This window comes from Citrus sinensis, chromosome 9 (genome assembly GCF_022201045.2).
Source record: "Citrus sinensis cultivar Valencia sweet orange chromosome 9, DVS_A1.0, whole genome shotgun sequence".
NCBI lineage: Eukaryota > Viridiplantae > Streptophyta > Magnoliopsida > Sapindales > Rutaceae > Citrus > Citrus sinensis.
The window spans coordinates 27,371,555-27,391,166 of NC_068564.1; the positions used below are offsets into that span (position 1 = coordinate 27,371,555).

General features: G+C 32.2%; 1 protein-coding gene across 1 annotated transcript; it reads right to left on the bottom strand.

The window, feature by feature from the left end:
* Positions 1-8,189: 8,189 nt before the first annotated feature.
* Positions 8,190-9,791, bottom strand: LOC127899961 (zinc finger BED domain-containing protein RICESLEEPER 1-like). The gene is made up of 4 exons (XM_052434132.1): positions 9,622-9,791; positions 9,446-9,510; positions 9,217-9,265; positions 8,190-9,117 (listed from the first exon to the last, which is right to left on the bottom strand). The coding sequence occupies exons 1-4, from the start codon at positions 9,789-9,791 to the stop codon at positions 8,190-8,192; spliced, it is 1,212 nt and encodes a 403-aa protein (XP_052290092.1).
* Between the last annotated feature and the right edge of the window lie 9,821 nt (positions 9,792-19,612).

The window sequence follows — 19,612 nt, forward strand, 5'->3', positions numbered from 1 at the left end:
TTATAAGTATTGTAGTATTTTAGCTCACTACCCAAAACCCCAATACACCCAAACTCTCAAATCACTAAAATAAGAGGCTTATAAATGCAAGCTCTTAAACTCTCTCTCAACTCCCTAAATTGCTCTCTCAAGATTTGATGAAAAATGAGGGTGGGAAGCCCTCTTTATATAGCCAAAATTTTGGCTCTTTTTTTTTTTAATGGAGTTATTCAACACGGCACCACCAATAATGGCGGGCCGTGTTGAATGTTGAATGGTTGGCACCGGCCATCTAGATGGCCGGCGCCAGCCATGACTTTCAACAGAAAGTTCTAGAAACTAAAGGAAAGTTTGAAGAGAAGTTTTGGAAACAATGCTCAAATCTGTTATAGATCAGAAACTAATGAGAATGACTACAACCTAGCTTATATAGTAACTTTAATGAATCTAACAAATTGATCATAGAAGGTACTAGACTATTCTACACAGTAAAGAGTTTGTCACAATTGCAGCTGACATGTATAACTAATTTTGACATGTCTGCAGCTAAGATTTATTCAACTATTTGACTACTGAGTGAGCTTGTGGTGCTCTGCTTTCTCTGTTTCACACATGCTAACATCCCTCCTCAAGCTGAACTATTCAGGACGAATGTTCAGCTTGGTTATGAGATAATGAAACTGTCCATAAGTCAAAGCTTTAGTAAGTATGTTGGCAGTCTGATCAGCACTAGGAACAAAATAGACTATGTTTTGATTAGCTCGAACTTTTTTATGAATTAAATGTATATCCAGCTCAATGTGTTTGGTTTTGGCATGATACACTCGATTTGTAGCCAAAAAAATTGCTCCTTGATTTTCACACCACATAATTGGTGTATGATCAATTTTGAGCTTTAATTCAATGAGAAAAGCTTTAATCCACAGAACTTCCTATCATCTTTGTCACATTCCCAATCTGAATCTGTAAAGTGATTAATATGCTAACTGCCATTAGAAGAGAACTAAAGCCCATAATGAATTGTCCCCTTCAAGTACATAAGTAGTCTTTTGCATGCCTGTAAATGCTCATCTGTTGGGCTAAAAGAAATTGAATTGACTTGTTCACTGAATTATTGTTTCAGGTCTTGTCAATGTTACATGTTGCAATGCCCCTATAGTACTTCTATACTAAGAGGCATTTGAGATAATAGTTCCTCGGTTTTTAGTAAGAGAATGAGATGTAACCATTGGAGTTGGTTTTGGACTGCATGTGTTCATACCATGTTTAACCAGCAAGTCGGCTATGTATTTACTTTGTGACAAGTGAGCTTTCCTTGCTTTTGTTAACTTCTATGCCAAGGAAATAATGAAAGCTCTCCTAAGTTTGTTAACTTCTATGCCAAGGAAATAATGAAAGCTCTCCTAAGTCTTCACGAGCAAATGTGTCTTGTATAGCAAATATCATTTTAATACACTTTGAGGATTAGATCCAGTGATAATAAAATGTCATCAACATAGGCTAATACCAGCAAAATGTGACTAGTATCCCATCTAAAAAATAAAGAAGAATCCAGCTTTGAATGCTTAAAGTTCCATATTGAGTTGTCATTGCACTCTTGAATTTATCAAAACAGCCTCTAGGTGCCTATTTGAGACCATGCAATACCTTTTGTAGCTTACATATATGATGAGGTTTAGAAAGGTCAACAAAACCCTCTGGTTGTGCCATGTACACAACTTCAACAAGGATGTCATTGAGAAAGACATTATTAACATCAAATTTTCTAATAACCCATTTGCTCATCACTGTTGAACTCAGAATTATTCTCACTATAGAAGCCTTAATAACAGGGCTAAAGGTTTCAGTGTAATTTACACTATAAGCTTGATAAAAACCTTTTGCAACAAATCTAGTTTTGTACCTTGAAATTAAGCCATCTGAGTTTATTAATTCTGAAAACCCACCATCTTGAATGATGTTATTGGCTGCACTATAATCTAAGTATGATTGTTCTAAAGAGCATTAAACTCTTCTTGCATAGCATTAAACCATTTTGGATCTTATAACACTTGAGTTATTAAGGTTGGTTCGGTTGGTTAAGCTAAAAGGGCAGTAAGATAGGTTTTAGGTTTGAAAATGCCAGCCTTAAACTTAGTAATTATAAGATGACCAGGAAACTGAAAATGAGGTAAATGATGATCAAGAAATGAATGTGAAAATATACTGATGATTAGTGAATTTGGTGAGTTATAATTTGAGTGAGATATAAGAGAATAAGAATGTGAAGTTGTATTGGTGATTAGTGAATTTGATGAGTTATAGTTTGAGTCCAATATAAGAGGATTATAAGGTGGTAGAGAAGAGAATATTTACTATGATGATTATTGTGGTACATGGGGTGTTTGAAGGACTTGTATCGCAGAATTTGACATTTTATTGTCAGAACTTGACAAACATGAATCAAAGATAGAGGAGAAATCAACACCTAACTTATAGGGAAAGGATTTTTCATCAAAAGTGACATGATTCGAAATGTAGACTCTCCAGAAGAATGCAAACATTGATAACCTTTATGATGTGGATTGTAACCTATTAAAAATACATCTTTATGTCCTAAATTCAAGTTTTTGTTTGCTATAGGGGTTGAGATAAGGGTAACAGGCACAACGAAATACTCTAAGAATAGAGTAGTCTCATTTTTTTTTTAGAAAGTTTGAAATAAAGTGAAATGTTATTCAAAATAGGAGTAGGCAATCTATTTATAAGAAAAATAGTAGTGTGAAATGCATTCCACTAGAAGCTAAGAGGCGAATTGGATTGAGCTAACAAGGTCAGCCTAATATCAACTATATGCGTATGTTTTCTCTCTATTTTTTTATTATAGATATGAGGATAAGGATGCTTGAAGTGAATATCAGAAGTAGTTAACAGGGAAGAAAAAGATCTGCATTCACCTCATAATGTATTTGAACTGCTTTTAACATTTTATCAAGATGCTTTTTACTTAAGGTTTTAGAGGTAGTAAAAACTTGTAAAGAATCAGATTAGTTGTCAGTGGAAAAATCTATGTGAACCTGTTATAATCATCTAAGATTGATACATTATAATTGTAACCTTGAGTAGAAATAATGTGTGAAAGCCCCCAAAGATTAGCATAAAATAATCGTAATGGTGTTGTTGTTTTAGTAACAACAGAATCAACATGTTTAAGACGATTCTTGCCATATTGACAAGCATTACAAAAGCTAAGATCCACGGTTTTATTAATACTAGCAAATACATTACAAGTCTTTATAACAATTTTTAGTGTGTGTGGAGCTGGATGATCAAATCTCTAATGAAGTAGATTAATATAAAAAAGGAATATAGACACTGATAAGACAACTTGATTACATGACTTATTAATACCAATAAATGCAACTGAACTAAACACATTAGAATTATAAAAAGTAGCAAAGATGGATGCAAGTTTATTGTAAAGATCTTGACAGCACTGAATTAAAGAGCCTTCACTTGACACTTGAAGAGAAGAAGAAATTTCTTGAATATGATACAAGCCCTCTTTTGCTAACCCTCCATGCAAAAGGATTCATATTTTCCTGCCATTAATAAAATAGAAAATTTCAACAAATTCAACAATAACATCATTATCAGTTAAGAATTATGAGATTTTTAATAATTTTTTAGTAATGTCTAGACTATAGAGGACATGGTTGAGAAGTAATGAGTCATGTATTAATGTAGCAAGCAATACAGATCCAACATGTTTAATTTGCAATGCATTTCCATTTCCAACAAGCAGTCATTATGATCCAAGATAAGGTTTTAGATCAAAGAGCTTACCTGAGTCATTTGTGATATGACCTGAAGCTTTAGCATCTATATACCAAATGGATCCTCTCTTGCTTCTAGAGAAAGAACAACTTGAGAAGTAAAAGGTGGGTTGAATTTTGGAGCATGATTCATCCATTGTAGCAATTAAAAGCAATATGATGATTGGGATAAGAAGTGTATAAGCCATATGAGGTTGATGAATAACTAATACCAATTATAACACCCCAAATTCACTCAATAATCGCAAGAGAAATTTGGAATGAAACCTCATAGCGTTAATCTTATTGCAATTCTGAAAAGAAAATTAATATTAGCCGTAGTTGAAACATAGTCTCTAAAATAATAAATATAACAGTAATCCCCCAAACTAAAAATTCAGGTCTAAATAATAACCAGAGTCGCAACGATTTATTCATTAGAAAATGCCAAAGCTTTTCAGCTAACAAATTCTCTTCTCTAGACAAAAAAGGCCCACATCTCTAAAATCAATCCGCAAAATATTAGAGAAGAGGGGTTAGCTGTCAGCTTGGTAAGCAAACTCATGCATAAGATTACTAATAACAATAATGTACATGATAATCATTTTCAAGTACCATAAGTTAAAAATCAATAATCATTTTATAATCTAATACACATGTACAGTAAAACTCATAATCAGTTCAATCATAACGTAATAATTGTTGAGTGTTAGAAAATGTATATTTATAAAGGAGAAAATCGTCATTTTACACTTCAAGTTTTCCTAACACTTCTACTTTTATGTATTTTAGCCTCTTGTAATTTAATTATGTGTATTTTATTTTAATTAAGTATTTTATGCATTTTAGGGGTGTCATGGTCATTTTAGAATGAACGAGAGATCAGATGGCAAAACGGACATCACTTTTGAACTCAGGACAGTCGAAAACCTTAGGAGGAGTATAAAAGGAAAAATAGCACAGTTCACATGTACGACACTATTCACATGTACGATATTGTCCATGTTACTGTTTACGACACTGTTCACATAGACGGAATGATGATGTGGCATTGACCGATGATGTGACATTGACTGATGAGGTGTCACGATTCCATTGGAGAAAATTCTTATGCACTGTTGATCGGTGACGTGGCCGCATATTAGTGGACCAAAAATCGCGCGTACGGTACATGCATATACACAGGATTATTTTAAACCAAATCGCGTCACTGTTCAAGCCGATTGACTATTCAAACCGCGTGGTCAAACCGTGTCACTATTCAAACCGCGTACTGTTGACGGATGACGTGACGCAATCCTAAGCGTCCAAACTGTTTTTAATCTGATGGCCATGATTTACCCAATGTATCTATAAAAAGGGGGCCTTCCCGCCCTAATTTGGTATCTCTGAATCCATTTTTGGGATTCATTTTCTGTAATTCCTTCTCCATCTTATATTTTCTACGTATTTTAATAAATTTCCATTTTGCCCTTAATTTAATTATGAGTAGCTAATTTTCTTTCAAGCTTGGGTTGAAGGTGAAGTCTCAACATGTGTCATGGGCTTTATTTGGTAAATTTATTTTCTCTTCCCCTCTAATTTTTGTGGATGTTTTGACTTTTCGTCGACAAATAATAATAATCTTGTCTAGATACCGCTCTGGTTTCACCGGCTCCCTAGTACAAGGTTATTATTATTTGGCACAATAAGCCCTTAGCACCATATTGATTAGAGTGTGGTTCATGAGGTGTGAATTTCCCCCTCATGATTTAATTGGCACTAATACGGAATATTTAGCCCATGGTGCATGTTGATGCGGATCCAGATACCCAAGCGCTTCAATTATTATAGTTTCCACTTTAATTTAATTATGTCATTTCAATTTAAATTTTAGGATATTCTAAATCATCTTTATCATAATTCCAACCACCCATTTAGAAAAATTAATTCTACATATAATTAAAATCCACATTCTCGTGGGATCGACACTCGTCACTATTGATCTATACTATAATAGATTCGTGCGCTTGTGAGTTCAATAAAATTTGCACAACAATAATCATTTTCAATAAATAATCATCAAAGAAATCATTTATCAATAAAACTTTTTCATCTGTTCAATTGCTCATGCCATAAAGTGTCACTTGTATTCCCGATGACCTCAACACAGTAAATCACTTTAACCCCGGTGACCCGATCAGTAGTTTAGTAAGTCACTTTAACCCCAGTGACTCGGTCAATAGTTCAATCAAGGTATGTTACCGTGCAATAATCGTTAATAAATGAACACAATGTAGCTAGTTGTTCAGCAATATTAGTAACGGTAACGACAGACAATGAGGCAAAACCTTAAACACAATTTTCAGTGTTTCAATAATTGCTCTTCTAAGATCAATTTATGAAAAGACAAGTATTTTAAAGTAGTTTTTAAAACAAATTTAAGAAAACATTTTAAGTAAGTTTTTAGTCAAAATAAAACTTATTCTCATAAACTATAACGGTAAATTTACTTTGATATAATAAAATGCCAATACACAAGAAATCCATTATTCTTTACATATATATTTACCTATATACTTATAATAAACATTATGCATGAATTCACTTATCTCGATTCAAAGCAAACAATAATAACCCCAATCATACGAGCTCACTCTTATCCTATAATTATCAAGATAAGATTCTTGTTAGTATTTTACTCAATTTTGACCTTGATAAGAAAACCCAAAAACCTTAAACCATTTACTCTTACTTAAGCACATTAATTCACTAAACTAGACTAGACCATCTTGCAGGAGTTGATTTCTAACAAGTTATAACTAGGGGTGGGCAAAACCGGGTTCGGGTCGGGTTTGGGTTAACCCGATCGGGTTTCGAGTTGTTCGGGTTAGTCAAGAATCAATCCGAACTTAACCCGAACTATTGACCCGACCCGAATTATATTCGGGTCGGATCAGGTCGGGTCAATAATTCAGGTTAAGTTCGGGTTGGATTTAAAACGGGTCGGATTGAGTTCGGGTCAGTTCAGGTCAAATCGGGTCAGTTCGGATCGGGTGAAATCGGGTCGGGTCGGGTCAAATTCAATTAATGCAATTTTGAGCTCTTTTTTTCCTATTTTTGTAGTTTTTATGATAGTTTTAAGACATTTTTCTTAATTGTAGTCATTTTTACTAATTTTCAACTGAAAAAAAAAAGAAAAGAAAATGCTATTAAATCAAATGAATAAAGTTAAAATGCTAGAATATGATTATTTACCTATTGGCTTGGAGGGTAGGATTTTAGGACTATTATTTGCTCAACCAACAAAGTCCAAACTTAATAAAACTTAAAATTAATACAAACTTACAAAGTCCAAAACACAATTTCCAAATAATGTCTTTGAAAGTTTGAAACACAAACTCACAAAATCAAAAACTTTAAACATAATTAAATTGTTTAGAAACACAAATCACAAAGTTCAAAGTTCAATGTTCAAACATTAAAACTAAATAGGCTTTCTTGGTTCCTCCACCTTGGTTGCTTCATGGCTCCATGCAAGCACTTTGACAAGTTCTAAATTCAAATTTTTTAACTCCAAGTTCAAGTGCCAATTGCCTAGAGAAAGATTGAAAAAATGTACAATAAATATTTTCTTTAAGCCACATTGCAAATGAACAAACTCAATTCATATAAAAAATTTAGCAAATAAACCAAATTCATAAGGTTACACATCAAACACAAACACAAACACAAATAAATAAATCTAATTCATATCTTTAATTAAGCTAAAGGGGTGTTACAATATTTCTAATTTCTATTATATCATTATAAATTTATAATTACAAATAAATATATATGTTTACCAAATTTTTCAATACACACACACTGCAAATTTTAGGACTATACATATATATATATTTATTTATTTATTTATTTATTTTATGGCATTCATCACCAAATCAAGTTAATAATAATACTAGACAATAATAACATTCTATCAACTTTAACTTGTCTAACTAAAACAATTACAAATTAGACTTAAAATTTAAAACTATAACAACTATAATTATAGTTTAAATTACAACCAAATACTAATAGTACTATAATATCAAATTATGAATAATAATGTATATTAAAAGTTACCTTTCAAATATCTATAACACCAATGTCGGCGTTCACCGCTTCTACTGTCGAAGCTTGCGATCTTATAAGCTCTATAAAATCCAAAAAAAAATAAAAATAGTAACTCAAATACATGACTGCATGTAGATGTTCTATATAAAGTTATAATGCATTTTAAATAATTTATGTATAGAATGTATGATAAAAAAATTAAAAACATTACCTTCTTGTAATTCCATATGAAACATTTGCTCCTTAATATCTTCTTGGAGGTTGTAGACGGGATTGGCAAAAAGTTTAGACTGCAGCCAATTTTCAATGCATATCAATGCCTCAACCATACCCGGTGCTAAAGGCAGACTCAGATGCCATTGTGGAAACAGGAACAGCGAGGACATCTCTTGTAATTTTCTCTAGAATTGGATACCTCAATCCATTCACCCTCCACCAAAGCAAAACATTAAGTTTAAGATTGCTGGGATCTTCAACTGGGTTCTTCAAGTACCTTTCCACCTGAGATACTACTCTTCTACTCTCATTCTGAACAGAAACCTTCCTAGCATATCCAAGGAAAGGGCGAACAACTCGAAAAGGGTCATCACATTCACCACCAGCAACATCCACAAAATTAGCCTCAGTTGTAAAACGTTGAGAAGAACTTGTACCTCCATAATTGCCACTAAGACCACTCTCACTATACATCGATGGTATGGAACTAGCGGAGAATGCACTATATGCATCATAAAACTCATTCAACAAGTCCTTCACTGCTTTGGTCATTTGTTCCACCATCAAGCTATCATTGCCAAAAATGATCTCAAAAATATGTGTAGCAAAATCCATTTTCGCTCGTGGATAAAGAATAGATGGAACAATCAACATTTTGTTTATCTTTCCTGTGGACTCCCAATACTTATCAAATTTTTTCCTCATACTATAAGTCATAGAGGACACCCAAAGATCTATACTTTCTTGCAATGCAGTCAATGAACTCTCAATTAAGCCAATAGTATCAGAATAAAGATTAGAAGTCGCACTCAAAGAGGCAGAAAACAACAATGTGGCATCATAAAATACCTTCAAAAACTTCACAATTCGTTCAACACTCTCCCAATCCTCCGGTCCAGGTGGGCCAACCCTTTTGACATTATTTTCTTTCTCAGCAAAGTATGCCTCATAAGGTTTATCCACTTCTGCCATTCTATCAAATGCCGCTTGAAATTTCAGCGTAGTCATCAACATCAAATAAGTGGAATTCCACCTGGTAGGACAATCCAAAACAACAATTCATTTTGGACAATTCACCTGCTCAGCACATTGTTTAAATATCCGCAACCTCATGCTGGAGGATCTCACGTACTTCACAGCATTCTGAATAGCAGTAACACTAGCATGCAACTCTCCCAATCCTGAAACAACAATCAAATTCAAAATATGTGTACAACAACGCACATGCATATATTGTCCCGCCAACACAAGTGCATCATCATTCCTCCAAGTAAGTAACTGCATAGTGACATAACCAACAACCATATCATTTGCAGTGGCATTATCAATAGTTATTGAAAACAACCTCTTTATCCCCTAACCATGTAAGCAAGCTACAATCTTTTTGCCAATCGACTTCCCTTTATGATCTTCGATTGCGCTAAAACTAATAATCCTCATATTCAAACACCAATCACTATCAATAAAATGAGCTGTAATCACCATGTAGCTCATGTTTTGAATGGAAATTCATAAATCAGTTGTAAGAGACACATACTGCTTGTTGTTGCAAATCAAACTCTTCAACATTGCATTTTCCTCCAAAAATAACTCCATAACATCTCTACCAATAGTTCTTCGAGATGGCATAATGAACTGCGGGATAGCTACACTGCAGAAATGCCTAAATCCTTTGTTGTCTACAAAACTGAGCGGCAACTCACCCATAATAATCATTTTAGTTAATGCCCTTCAACACGCGTCTTGACTCCATCCTTTACCCAAAACTAAATTACTTGCATTTTCTTCACCGCCCTCAGCTGTCAAATTTTGTTGACTTCCATTTTGTTGCGCATGAAATGTCTTGTATGATTCGCATGTCTTTATATGCCTTGTCATATTTGTAATCCCATCAAGCCTTGAATGACATTGATATTACTTACCACAATAGTTGCACCTACATTTGTTTGGATTATCTTCGAGTAAAGTGAAATGATTCCATACTTCCGATCTTTTCTTCATTGGCGATCTTTTCCGCTTCGCCTTTTCCTTTCCTTTATGGGTTCCTTCCATTTGTACACTTTGTTCTTCATCGTCACTCATCGAATTTGATCTTGAGTGTCCAAGCATCTGAATATTCAATATAATAATTAATAATCATTAATTCAAAAATCAAAACACATAAATATTATTAACATAATCCATAAACAAAAATTAGTAATTTCAATTCAAGTTTTTCATGCTCCATAAACAAAAAGTAAGAAATTCATGATTAATTAATTTATTTATTTATAATATCTAATTACTCATTCCCCATAATAATATGATAATATTTGTCTATCTATGTCTTAATTCTTATTATAAACCCTTTAATTTCAAGCCCAAGTTAGTAGTTATTTGTACTTAACGACTTAACGGATGATTAACAATTTAACATACAATAAAATATTAATTGAACTTATTAATTTTTTTAGGGTTGAAACTTAATCACATAATACATTATAATTATAAAATATATACAACATAATACTTAATTTTAATATTTAATCTACATAATGTGCTAATTTATTCATAAAAAATCAATTATTAACAATTATCAATTAATATTATTTCAATTATTAATAATTAACAAAAAATTTGTTATTCGCTAGCTAACACCATTTTCATATGTCCTTTATGCTTGACAGCCAATATGGTTTATTCGCTAAACAGAGCAAACGATAACAATCAATGAAATAAAAACAAAACCCACCAATCAACAATTCCTTTTTATATATGAAAAAAAAATTCTGAAGAGCTCAATAATTAACAAAATTTCTTTGATTTTATTAATAATCTTTATAAATACATAATTACAACAATTAAATAATAACCAATTACTGAATTACATAATAAACAATTAACAATTAAGCACATATAATTAATTAATTATATAGTATATATATAGTTATATACCATGAAAGTTACGACTTAGGAAATAGGAAACTTGAAACTTTTGAAGCTTGAAAGTTGAAACTGGAAAGCTTCAAAATCCGGTTCGGGTAGGGAGAAAGTCGGGACAGGTTGTGAGGATTCGGCCTTCAAGCAGCAGATCGGTGGCCACGGCTCACGGCTGGACGCGATTTCACTGGCAGCAGGTCGCGGCTTCACTTGGGAGATACGGACGGCTCACGGTTGGATGGGTTTAACTTGGCAGCAGTTGGTCGCAGCTTCACTTGGCAACAATAGATCGTGGTTTCAGCAGTTGGCAGCAACAGATCATGGACTGCAGGACTGGTGTGTGTGAGTCTTGTGGTGGCTGGTTGCGGACTTGCGGCTGCCTTGTTTGTGTTTGAGTTTGACAATGAACTTGTGATTTGTGAAGTTGTGAACTTGTGATGGTGGTGTGTGGCTGACAGCGTGTGTGTGTGTCAGGTTTGTGAATTTGTGAATTGTTGAGTGATTGTGTGCAACGTGTGTGTGTGCTGCTATGCAGCGTGTGTGTGTGTGTGTGTGCTGGGCAGTGTTAGGTTTAGGTTTTGTTTTTTTTTTTTTGCAACCCGATCGGGTATTCGAATCTGGTCGGGTTTGACCCGAACCGATCACAACCCGATCGGGTTTCAATCCCGACCCGATCTGACCCGAACCCGAAATTTTTCGGGTTGGGTCGGGTAAAATGCCCACCCCTAGTTATAACTATGTCGGAAAAAATCATAAATGTTATACAAAGCTACTTGAACATGTTGACATTCAATAAAATAAATTAATAAGATTAATTAGAGTTCATAAACATATTTGAAATTGATTTTCCGCAAAAACACCAAAATTGTCTAGTGATGATAAAAAAAACAGAGAATTGTTGATTCAAAATTTAATAACTTTCGTTATACATGTTTAAAAATAGTGATTCAAGTTTTGACGATTAGAGGAAACAATAAATAATTAAAATTAAAATTTATAAGGCAGTTACTAATGAAAAAGTAACCCAAACTTACTTCAATGTCAATCCTAGCAATTCTAGAAGGCAATTTTTAGGATTACGACAGCCTAACTCTATGATTTTTAAATAAAGTCAAAAATTACGAATTTAAATATACAGAAACTAGACATATATACGTACAATATAAAATTCCCAAAATTTTCAAAATTCGGTTGAGTTAGAAAATAAATTATAGAAGTGGGAACTACTGCCGAAAATCAGAATTTTCTAGCACTAATGTACATTTGAAAAATCAAAAAAATTTATATACAATGAGTTTTTTTAATGATAAACATACAGATAGAAAGATAAAGATGTGTAGTTTAACAAACTATAAAGTTTTATGCATGAGACTTAATGAAGACAACAGTCTTATATTTTATTATTATTTTTGCAATCTAAAAAAAAAGTTGTTATTCAAATAATTTTTTTTTATTGAACTTGTTAAAGGGTCAAGTCGTCACATTCTTAATTGAAGAAGTAGTTAAGGACATCCCAAAGCACTTTTGAGTCATTAATAATTCTATGAAATGAGAGTTATCATGGCATTTTTAAGCTTAAATCAAGACTGCTTAGAAAGTAATTGATGTGTTTTAGTGCACTGTAATAATAGTTTGCATTACATTCATTTTAGTTTAAGTTTAATAAAGTTTATGTGATTTTTGAATAATTGTATACCTAAAACATATCTTTAACTGAAGGTCAATGTAAACTTGAAATTTATGGAAAAAATGTTGTTGCAATGGACTTATAAAGAGGACAAATGAAGCATGGCTATAGAAGAATTAGAGCAAGTCGGGAATAGTGAAGATGTTGTGGCCATTGTTGTAGCAACCATTACTGTAGCAATCCTCGGGCATTGACAGAGAAAAATCTAGACAAGATATTCAGAATATTGTGATCTGCAGTTTCCTAATGTGAAGATGCGCGCCCTAAAGTTTCCAGTTACCCTAATTTGTGATTATAAAAGGAGGCATAAATGAAAAGAAAAGAAAGAAGAGGCCGTCAATCAAGATCAAAAACAGAAAAGAAACAAAAAAGAAGCAGAATTACCAATCAGAATTCAAGGCTGCACTAGTAGAAGAAATTTGCAGAATCAATTGGAATTCACTTTCTCATTCTTTTCTTGTTTTCTTGTTACTCATTAATCATGAAGATGTGTTCGATGGCTAGAACTTGGTTGTTTATTTTCCTTTCACAAATTATGAACTAAATTTATTTGTGGTTGAGTGTTAAACTATCTTGATGGTTGATTGACTGAATATAGGTGTTACTGCATGTTTGCTATAACATTTTGCTTTAATAACATTTATTTACATTCATTATTTCGGTTGACCACCCATTTAATTATACAAGTTAAGAAAGAGCCGCAAAAGGGCATATCTCAGTGGAATATATTAGAGCAATACTTGGTCTTAAATTGAGTTTTCTGCATTGAGTTTAACTTGAATCCAAAAAGGGTCGTGCTTAATCTAAGATTAGTGATTAACTAGATATGGAGATTCACCTTGAAGGGTAAAGAGAACATAAACGTGTAATGTTATATCTTATGTTGACATAACAACTGATCATTGTTAGGTTGCATAAAGATATAAGACATCCAACATGCTACCGCTGAGGATAAAGATGGTTTCTGCCCAGTGCTGTAGCAATTGAACCTAATATGAATAAAACAATCAACACTATTAAGAGAGTTTAATCATTCAACTACTTCATTCCTATTTATTTAACCTTTGTGTTTAACGTGCAAATTTTATTCATTGCAAATTTTTTATTATTATGATTTTATTTTCCTTAAGTATTTAGTTATGTTGGTTGCATTGATTGACCTTAGAGCAGAGATTGCACTGTTGAAATGATTGTAGCAAGTCTGATAACATCAATCCCTGTGGAGACGATCTTGAATACTCATAATTTTATTACTTGTTGTATACACTTGCACATTAACACCATAGCAATTAAAGTAAAATATATCAACAGTTATCATGGACAAAAATCCATGCTTTAAGATTAAGACTTCACTGGAGAGGAGTTTAACTATGGTACAACATGATTTTAAACCATCAATTTTCAAAGAGTTGAGAGGATTTGTCGAATGAATGCACTCACTATGATACTTGATGAGTCTAAACAAGTTGATTCTGCCGGTGCAGATGCTTTTGCTTGTGGATGTATAATACAATAAACTCACGGACTTCCATGTGCATACAAGATTTCATAGTACAAACGTGAAGGTCGACTTATTCCTTTGTCTTCTTTTCATTCTCATTGGAAGAAAGTAGACCTACTACAAGTTAATCAAGATGAATAAAAAACATTGTGTTGCATACCAAAGATAGAGATGATTATAAGGCTTTTCAATGATAGAGATGATTATAAGGCTTTTCAATGATAGTGATGATCTAGCTAAGATTCAATTATTAAGAAAGTTAAAGGAGCTCACAAATCCAGCATCGACTTTTTTTCTTAAGCCAGAGGTTAAGGGTAAAACACATGGTTGCTCTTCTTTAAAAGTAGATACATCTACTCATAGAAATCCATCTAAATTTGAGTATGTCTTATTTAATGAAAATGGAAAATCTATACATGCTATGTCTTCTAGTACACTTTCATTGTAATTGAAAAAACCACAAAAGGAAAAGGTTTGTCAATCACAACAATTGAAACCTATTCCTTTCATTAATTTGTTTCCTTATGGAATAATACCTTATATACGAGCTAAGAAAGATGTTGCTACCAATGGTAATTGTGGCTTTCGAGCTATGGCTAATTTGATGGGCATTAGTGAGGACAATTAGGCTCAGGTAAGAAGAGACTTAGTAGATGAATTACAATGTCATTATAATGAGTACACTCTTTTGTTAGGCTATGCTGGTAGATATCAAGAGCTCTTGCATTCACTTTCATTTTTTGGGCCCAACCCGAGATATGATCATTGGATGATCATGCCTAACACTAGGTATTTTATTGGTTCCAAATATAATGTTATAGTGTTACTGATATCTATACAACAATGTCTTACATTCCTTCCATCGAGATCTATTCCAGGGCCACGCTCATCTCATAAAATTATAGCAATTGGATATATTTATGGTTGCTGTTTCATTGAGATATGAACAAAATATTTAAGAAATGTACAATAATAATTTTAATCTATTGATTGATTATGTAATTATGTTAACAATGATTTAAACTTTATGCAAGTTTTTATGCAACCAGGTTCACCAATACCACCAATAGCAACTAAATGGTTTAAATATCATCATCAATGTGCCGTAGGTTGGACAACTCTATATACGACTGATATAATGGCTTTTAGAGAGTTAGTGCCTAATGTTGCCACTCAAGATACGATAGATTTGAGTAGCCAATAAATTATCATATGACACTACAATATTTAATAAATAGATTCTTGAATATTTAGACTTCTTAGAAAATATTTTTAATATTTTGTAATTATTTTGCTAGAGTTATAATTCAAAAGTATTTCTTTTCATTGCTTTGGTGTTGATTTGATTTGATTTTCATTTTTAAATTAGTAAGTTGGACTTGAATTTGAGTATGTTTGGGAGTGGAAATACAAAATGAAAAGTCAACTTAGAATTTTCATGGATTGTTAAATGCTTGACATGCAAGGGGCTTGTGATATCAAAGGAATTACCAAGTGAAGGCTTCGATAACATGTTGGCTTATGAGCTGTCAACAATTATTTTTTTAAGTTAAAACAAACAAAAATCTAGAAAAAAGAAAAGAAAAGAAAATATTATAAATATTAAATAGATAAGGGCATTTTTGGTATTTATAGGATAGATTTACAAAATATATTCATTTTAATTTATTTATTTTTAATCGGATGGGCTAATTCATGGGGTGGTTTTACAGAAAGCAATGGGAGAAATATCATTACCCCATTTTAAATTATTAATATTATTTTTAGACTTTTTTTTTCTTTAGTGAGGCGGAGGCCAAGACAAGACAACTGGGCATGTAACTGGCTCATTCATCGAGCGGGTGGGGTTGAAGTTTGAACGCGGCAATGTGAGTCAACTCAATCAATTCATTTCCTTTATATTCAAGAAAAAATTTGAGATTCTCCGGGCAGAGGCCAACCCGACTCCGCCTGCTCTTCTTCTTCGCCCTATTTTTCTTTCAAAGGTATGTTTTCATTTTACCTTTTTTTTTTCCTCAGTTAGTTTGCATTTTTAAGCAAAAGTTTGAACTTGGTATCATCTTCAATCTTCTAATAAGCTTTGTTAACTCAGTTGTTTGGAAATAATAAATGGTTGTTATCCATGAGGAAAGTTCTCCAATGTTTCTATGTATTGTCTCTTGACCGTCTGCAACCAGTGACCAAATCAAAATCTTTGATTTGAGGGTTATTTTGCTATAACTAATAAGTAATAGAGGTTACAGTATAATAAAGACTACTTTAGAGGATAACTTTGTATGACGTGGAGGGGTCATTTTGTGGTTACTGACGTTTAACAGGGGCCAAAATACAAATAAGATATCAATATTTTTGCTACAAAATTGAGGGAGGTTTAGTTCATAATCATTGATCATTGATGGTTCTGTTTTTAGTTTTAATTTGTAATAACAAACTTCTATCATATAATTTGATCTCATTCACTTAAGTCAATATAGAGTTGGCTCAATCTGACCAAAATAAAACTCTAATGTTAATTACATAATGTCTGGTTATGGTTTGTTGAAGTTTAAGTGCTTTTTTAATTTAAGTTATTTGATTGAGTACTTAATATGATACTGAGGAGTTTTATGGCGGCTGAATTTGGTACAGATTACTAAGGATTGACCATGGATATAGAATTACCAACCATCAACCAAGAATTACTCAATGTATTAAGACGTGGGGATGAGCATCAAATCAGGCTACTTGCAGGTTGAATGCAAAATATTTTCAGCACAATGAGTCCCCAAGCCAACATAGTGCTTCATATGGCTATCAGATTTCGAAACCATAAAGTGAGACCGAAGATTCTCAGGCAACATGATTCACTTGTCCATAATAGCAACTAGAAGGGTGAGACTCCATTGCATATAACTGCGAGGTTTGGTGACCCTGCTATCGTTAGTACAATCTTGTATTATGTGCCGGCCATTGTAAATGGAACAGAATCAAAACCGAGAGCCTTTTAATGATGACAGACAATGAAGGCAACACTCCTATGCATGATGCTGTAAGAAACAAACATGAGAAAGTTGTTCGGATGCTGGTGAAATTTTTTAACTCGAATTTACAGAGAATGTCACAAGCTTCAAAACAAGCCTAAATTCACTACTTAATTAGTCCTCAAGTATTCAAATGAGATCTTGTACAGCTTATAAACCCAGTTTGGTCAAACATAGTCAACCAAATCTGTTAGCCACGTCAGCATCTTTTTGCAGCATTTCCCCGCTAAAATTGGAGAAGGAAATGGCACCCTGATCAGAATTTACGAAGTGAGACCCGAAAGTTTACTAACTTGTCAAATACATCCCCGCTTCAGAATATTGAATCATACTCAACATCGTGAATTAAGTTTTTTTTTTAATTAGATTTATTTTTTAAAAAATCAAAACATGAAAAAAAATCAGTAAAGAAATAGAAAATGAGACAAAAAATGTTAGTTGTGAACACGATGCTTGTAGTACACACGTTTACCAAGTTGTGAACACGATGCTTGTAAGGACACGCGTTTACCAAGCTAACACATTCTACATAACATTTTAATTAATTGCATTTTGAGACTTATCTTTTGTTAAATATGTATATTTTATTCAAAATAAGGTTGTCGTGTTACTTAATACGTGTGTTTTTCTAGTTATTTATAGACACAATTCTAATACAAATATATATAATAAATTTATAATTTAGCACGATATCAATTGCATAACAAAAATTTACACAAATTTACATCCACGGTTAACATGACATTTTTTCCCACAAAAAAAAAAAGAAAAGAAAATGAATGTGAACATGATATTTGAAAATTGTTGACTATGAATTCTATAACTCCTTTTTAATTATAAGAAAATTATCAGTCATATACCCTTAAATGACACCCGTATTAAACGTGTGTGAATACTTTTTAAGTGTATCACTCGTATACTCTAAGTTGACAAAACACTTATTCCGTACACCAATTCGTTAACTTCCATTAGAAAGTTAACAGAATTGTGGTAAATTGACTATTTTACCCTTGAAACTCAAAATGAGGTAAAAAGATAAATTTACCCCAAAAATTAACGTAAATTTTCAATACATAATTTTTTTATATTTTGTTATTAACAATACATTTTTTATTAAAAAAATGAATTATTAATGGTATATATTATTAACAATTATCCATAAAAAATATTCATATTATACCATAAAAATTTATTAACAACATATTATTTACAATTATACATATTATACCATAAAAATTTTCAGTTGGAGCTTGGAGGAGTAGATTTTCAAAAATTTAGGTTAAATTTTTTAGGAGTAGATTCGGTTGTAAAAATTTTTTTTAGCAATTATTAATAATTATCCGATAAATAGGATGACATGTCATTTTTATCAATTTATATTATATGACATGTCATTTTTATCAATTTATATTATATGACATGTCATTTTTTACTAGGTAAATGGGATGACATGTCGTTTTTTTAATCAAAATTTCGTCAATCTTAAAAGACTAGATTACCTTTATGATGTCAGCGCTTGCAAACAGAAGTTAACGGATTGGTGGACGGCAAAAGTGTTTTGTCAACTTAGGGTATACTAGTGATACACTTAAAAAGTGTTCACACACGTTTGATACGGGTGTCATTTAAAAGTATATACCTGATAATTTCCCTTAACTATATATGACTTTCCGTCTCGAGAGATATTCTGCTCATGACCAATAAATAACCTATATGAATAATTTTACTATATTTAATTTAATTCTTTTTAAATTTATTAAAATAATCTCTATAAATTCATAAACTCATAAAATTTTAAATTTAACTCCTGATAATCATTTTACATTTTTACTGAACATACCACCAACTTTCACCCATAAATGAAGAGTTGTATTTTTAAATACATTATTTGAAAAGATTAAAAAAAATATATGGTACAGGTCCATATCACCAATGACCCAGCTGTACCACATTAAATTTGTACATATTCCCGCAATCATGATTCATAGATACATACTGGAATTATATATATTTAACAGTGAAAGATATATAAAATATACATCTTTTGACAGCTTCATTTCAATAAATTTGTTTTTTTTTCATTTTTTTTTGGGGTCTTATGTGGGTTTATGGGCACTGACAATAACTCTTTGGTTCGTCCGTCTCCCCTTTCCTCACTTTAAATTGAACGATTTGAATTTTCCTAGCGATTCTAGAAACAATTTCTTATGTTAAACATGGCGGACTTTAATTATATACTTTACGTTTTAGTTTTGGAATATATTAATGGACTGATTTGATTCTATACAATATTACAAAAATAATATTATTGGCCGATGTTTATTTATCCAATTGAAAAGGAGTTCAGGACAAGATTCTGGTTACTTTCTCTTTGTCCTGTAACTAATATAACATTTTTTTT

What these genes read in the sequence shown, in the direction of transcription:
- LOC127899961 (XM_052434132.1), bottom strand. Translation starts at nt 9,791, where the DNA reads ATGGGTGAGTTGCCGCTCAGTTTTGTAGACAACAAAGGATTTAGGCAT. An exon ending in GATTGTAGCTTGCTTACATG is followed by an intron (nt 9,266 to 9,445) that starts GTTAGGGGATAA and finishes TTGTTGTTTCAG; the next exon opens with GATTGGGAGAGTTGCATGCT. An exon ending in GCTATTCAGAATGCTGTGAA is followed by an intron (nt 9,118 to 9,216) that starts GTACGTGAGATC and finishes TTGTCCTACCAG; the next exon opens with GTGGAATTCCACTTATTTGA.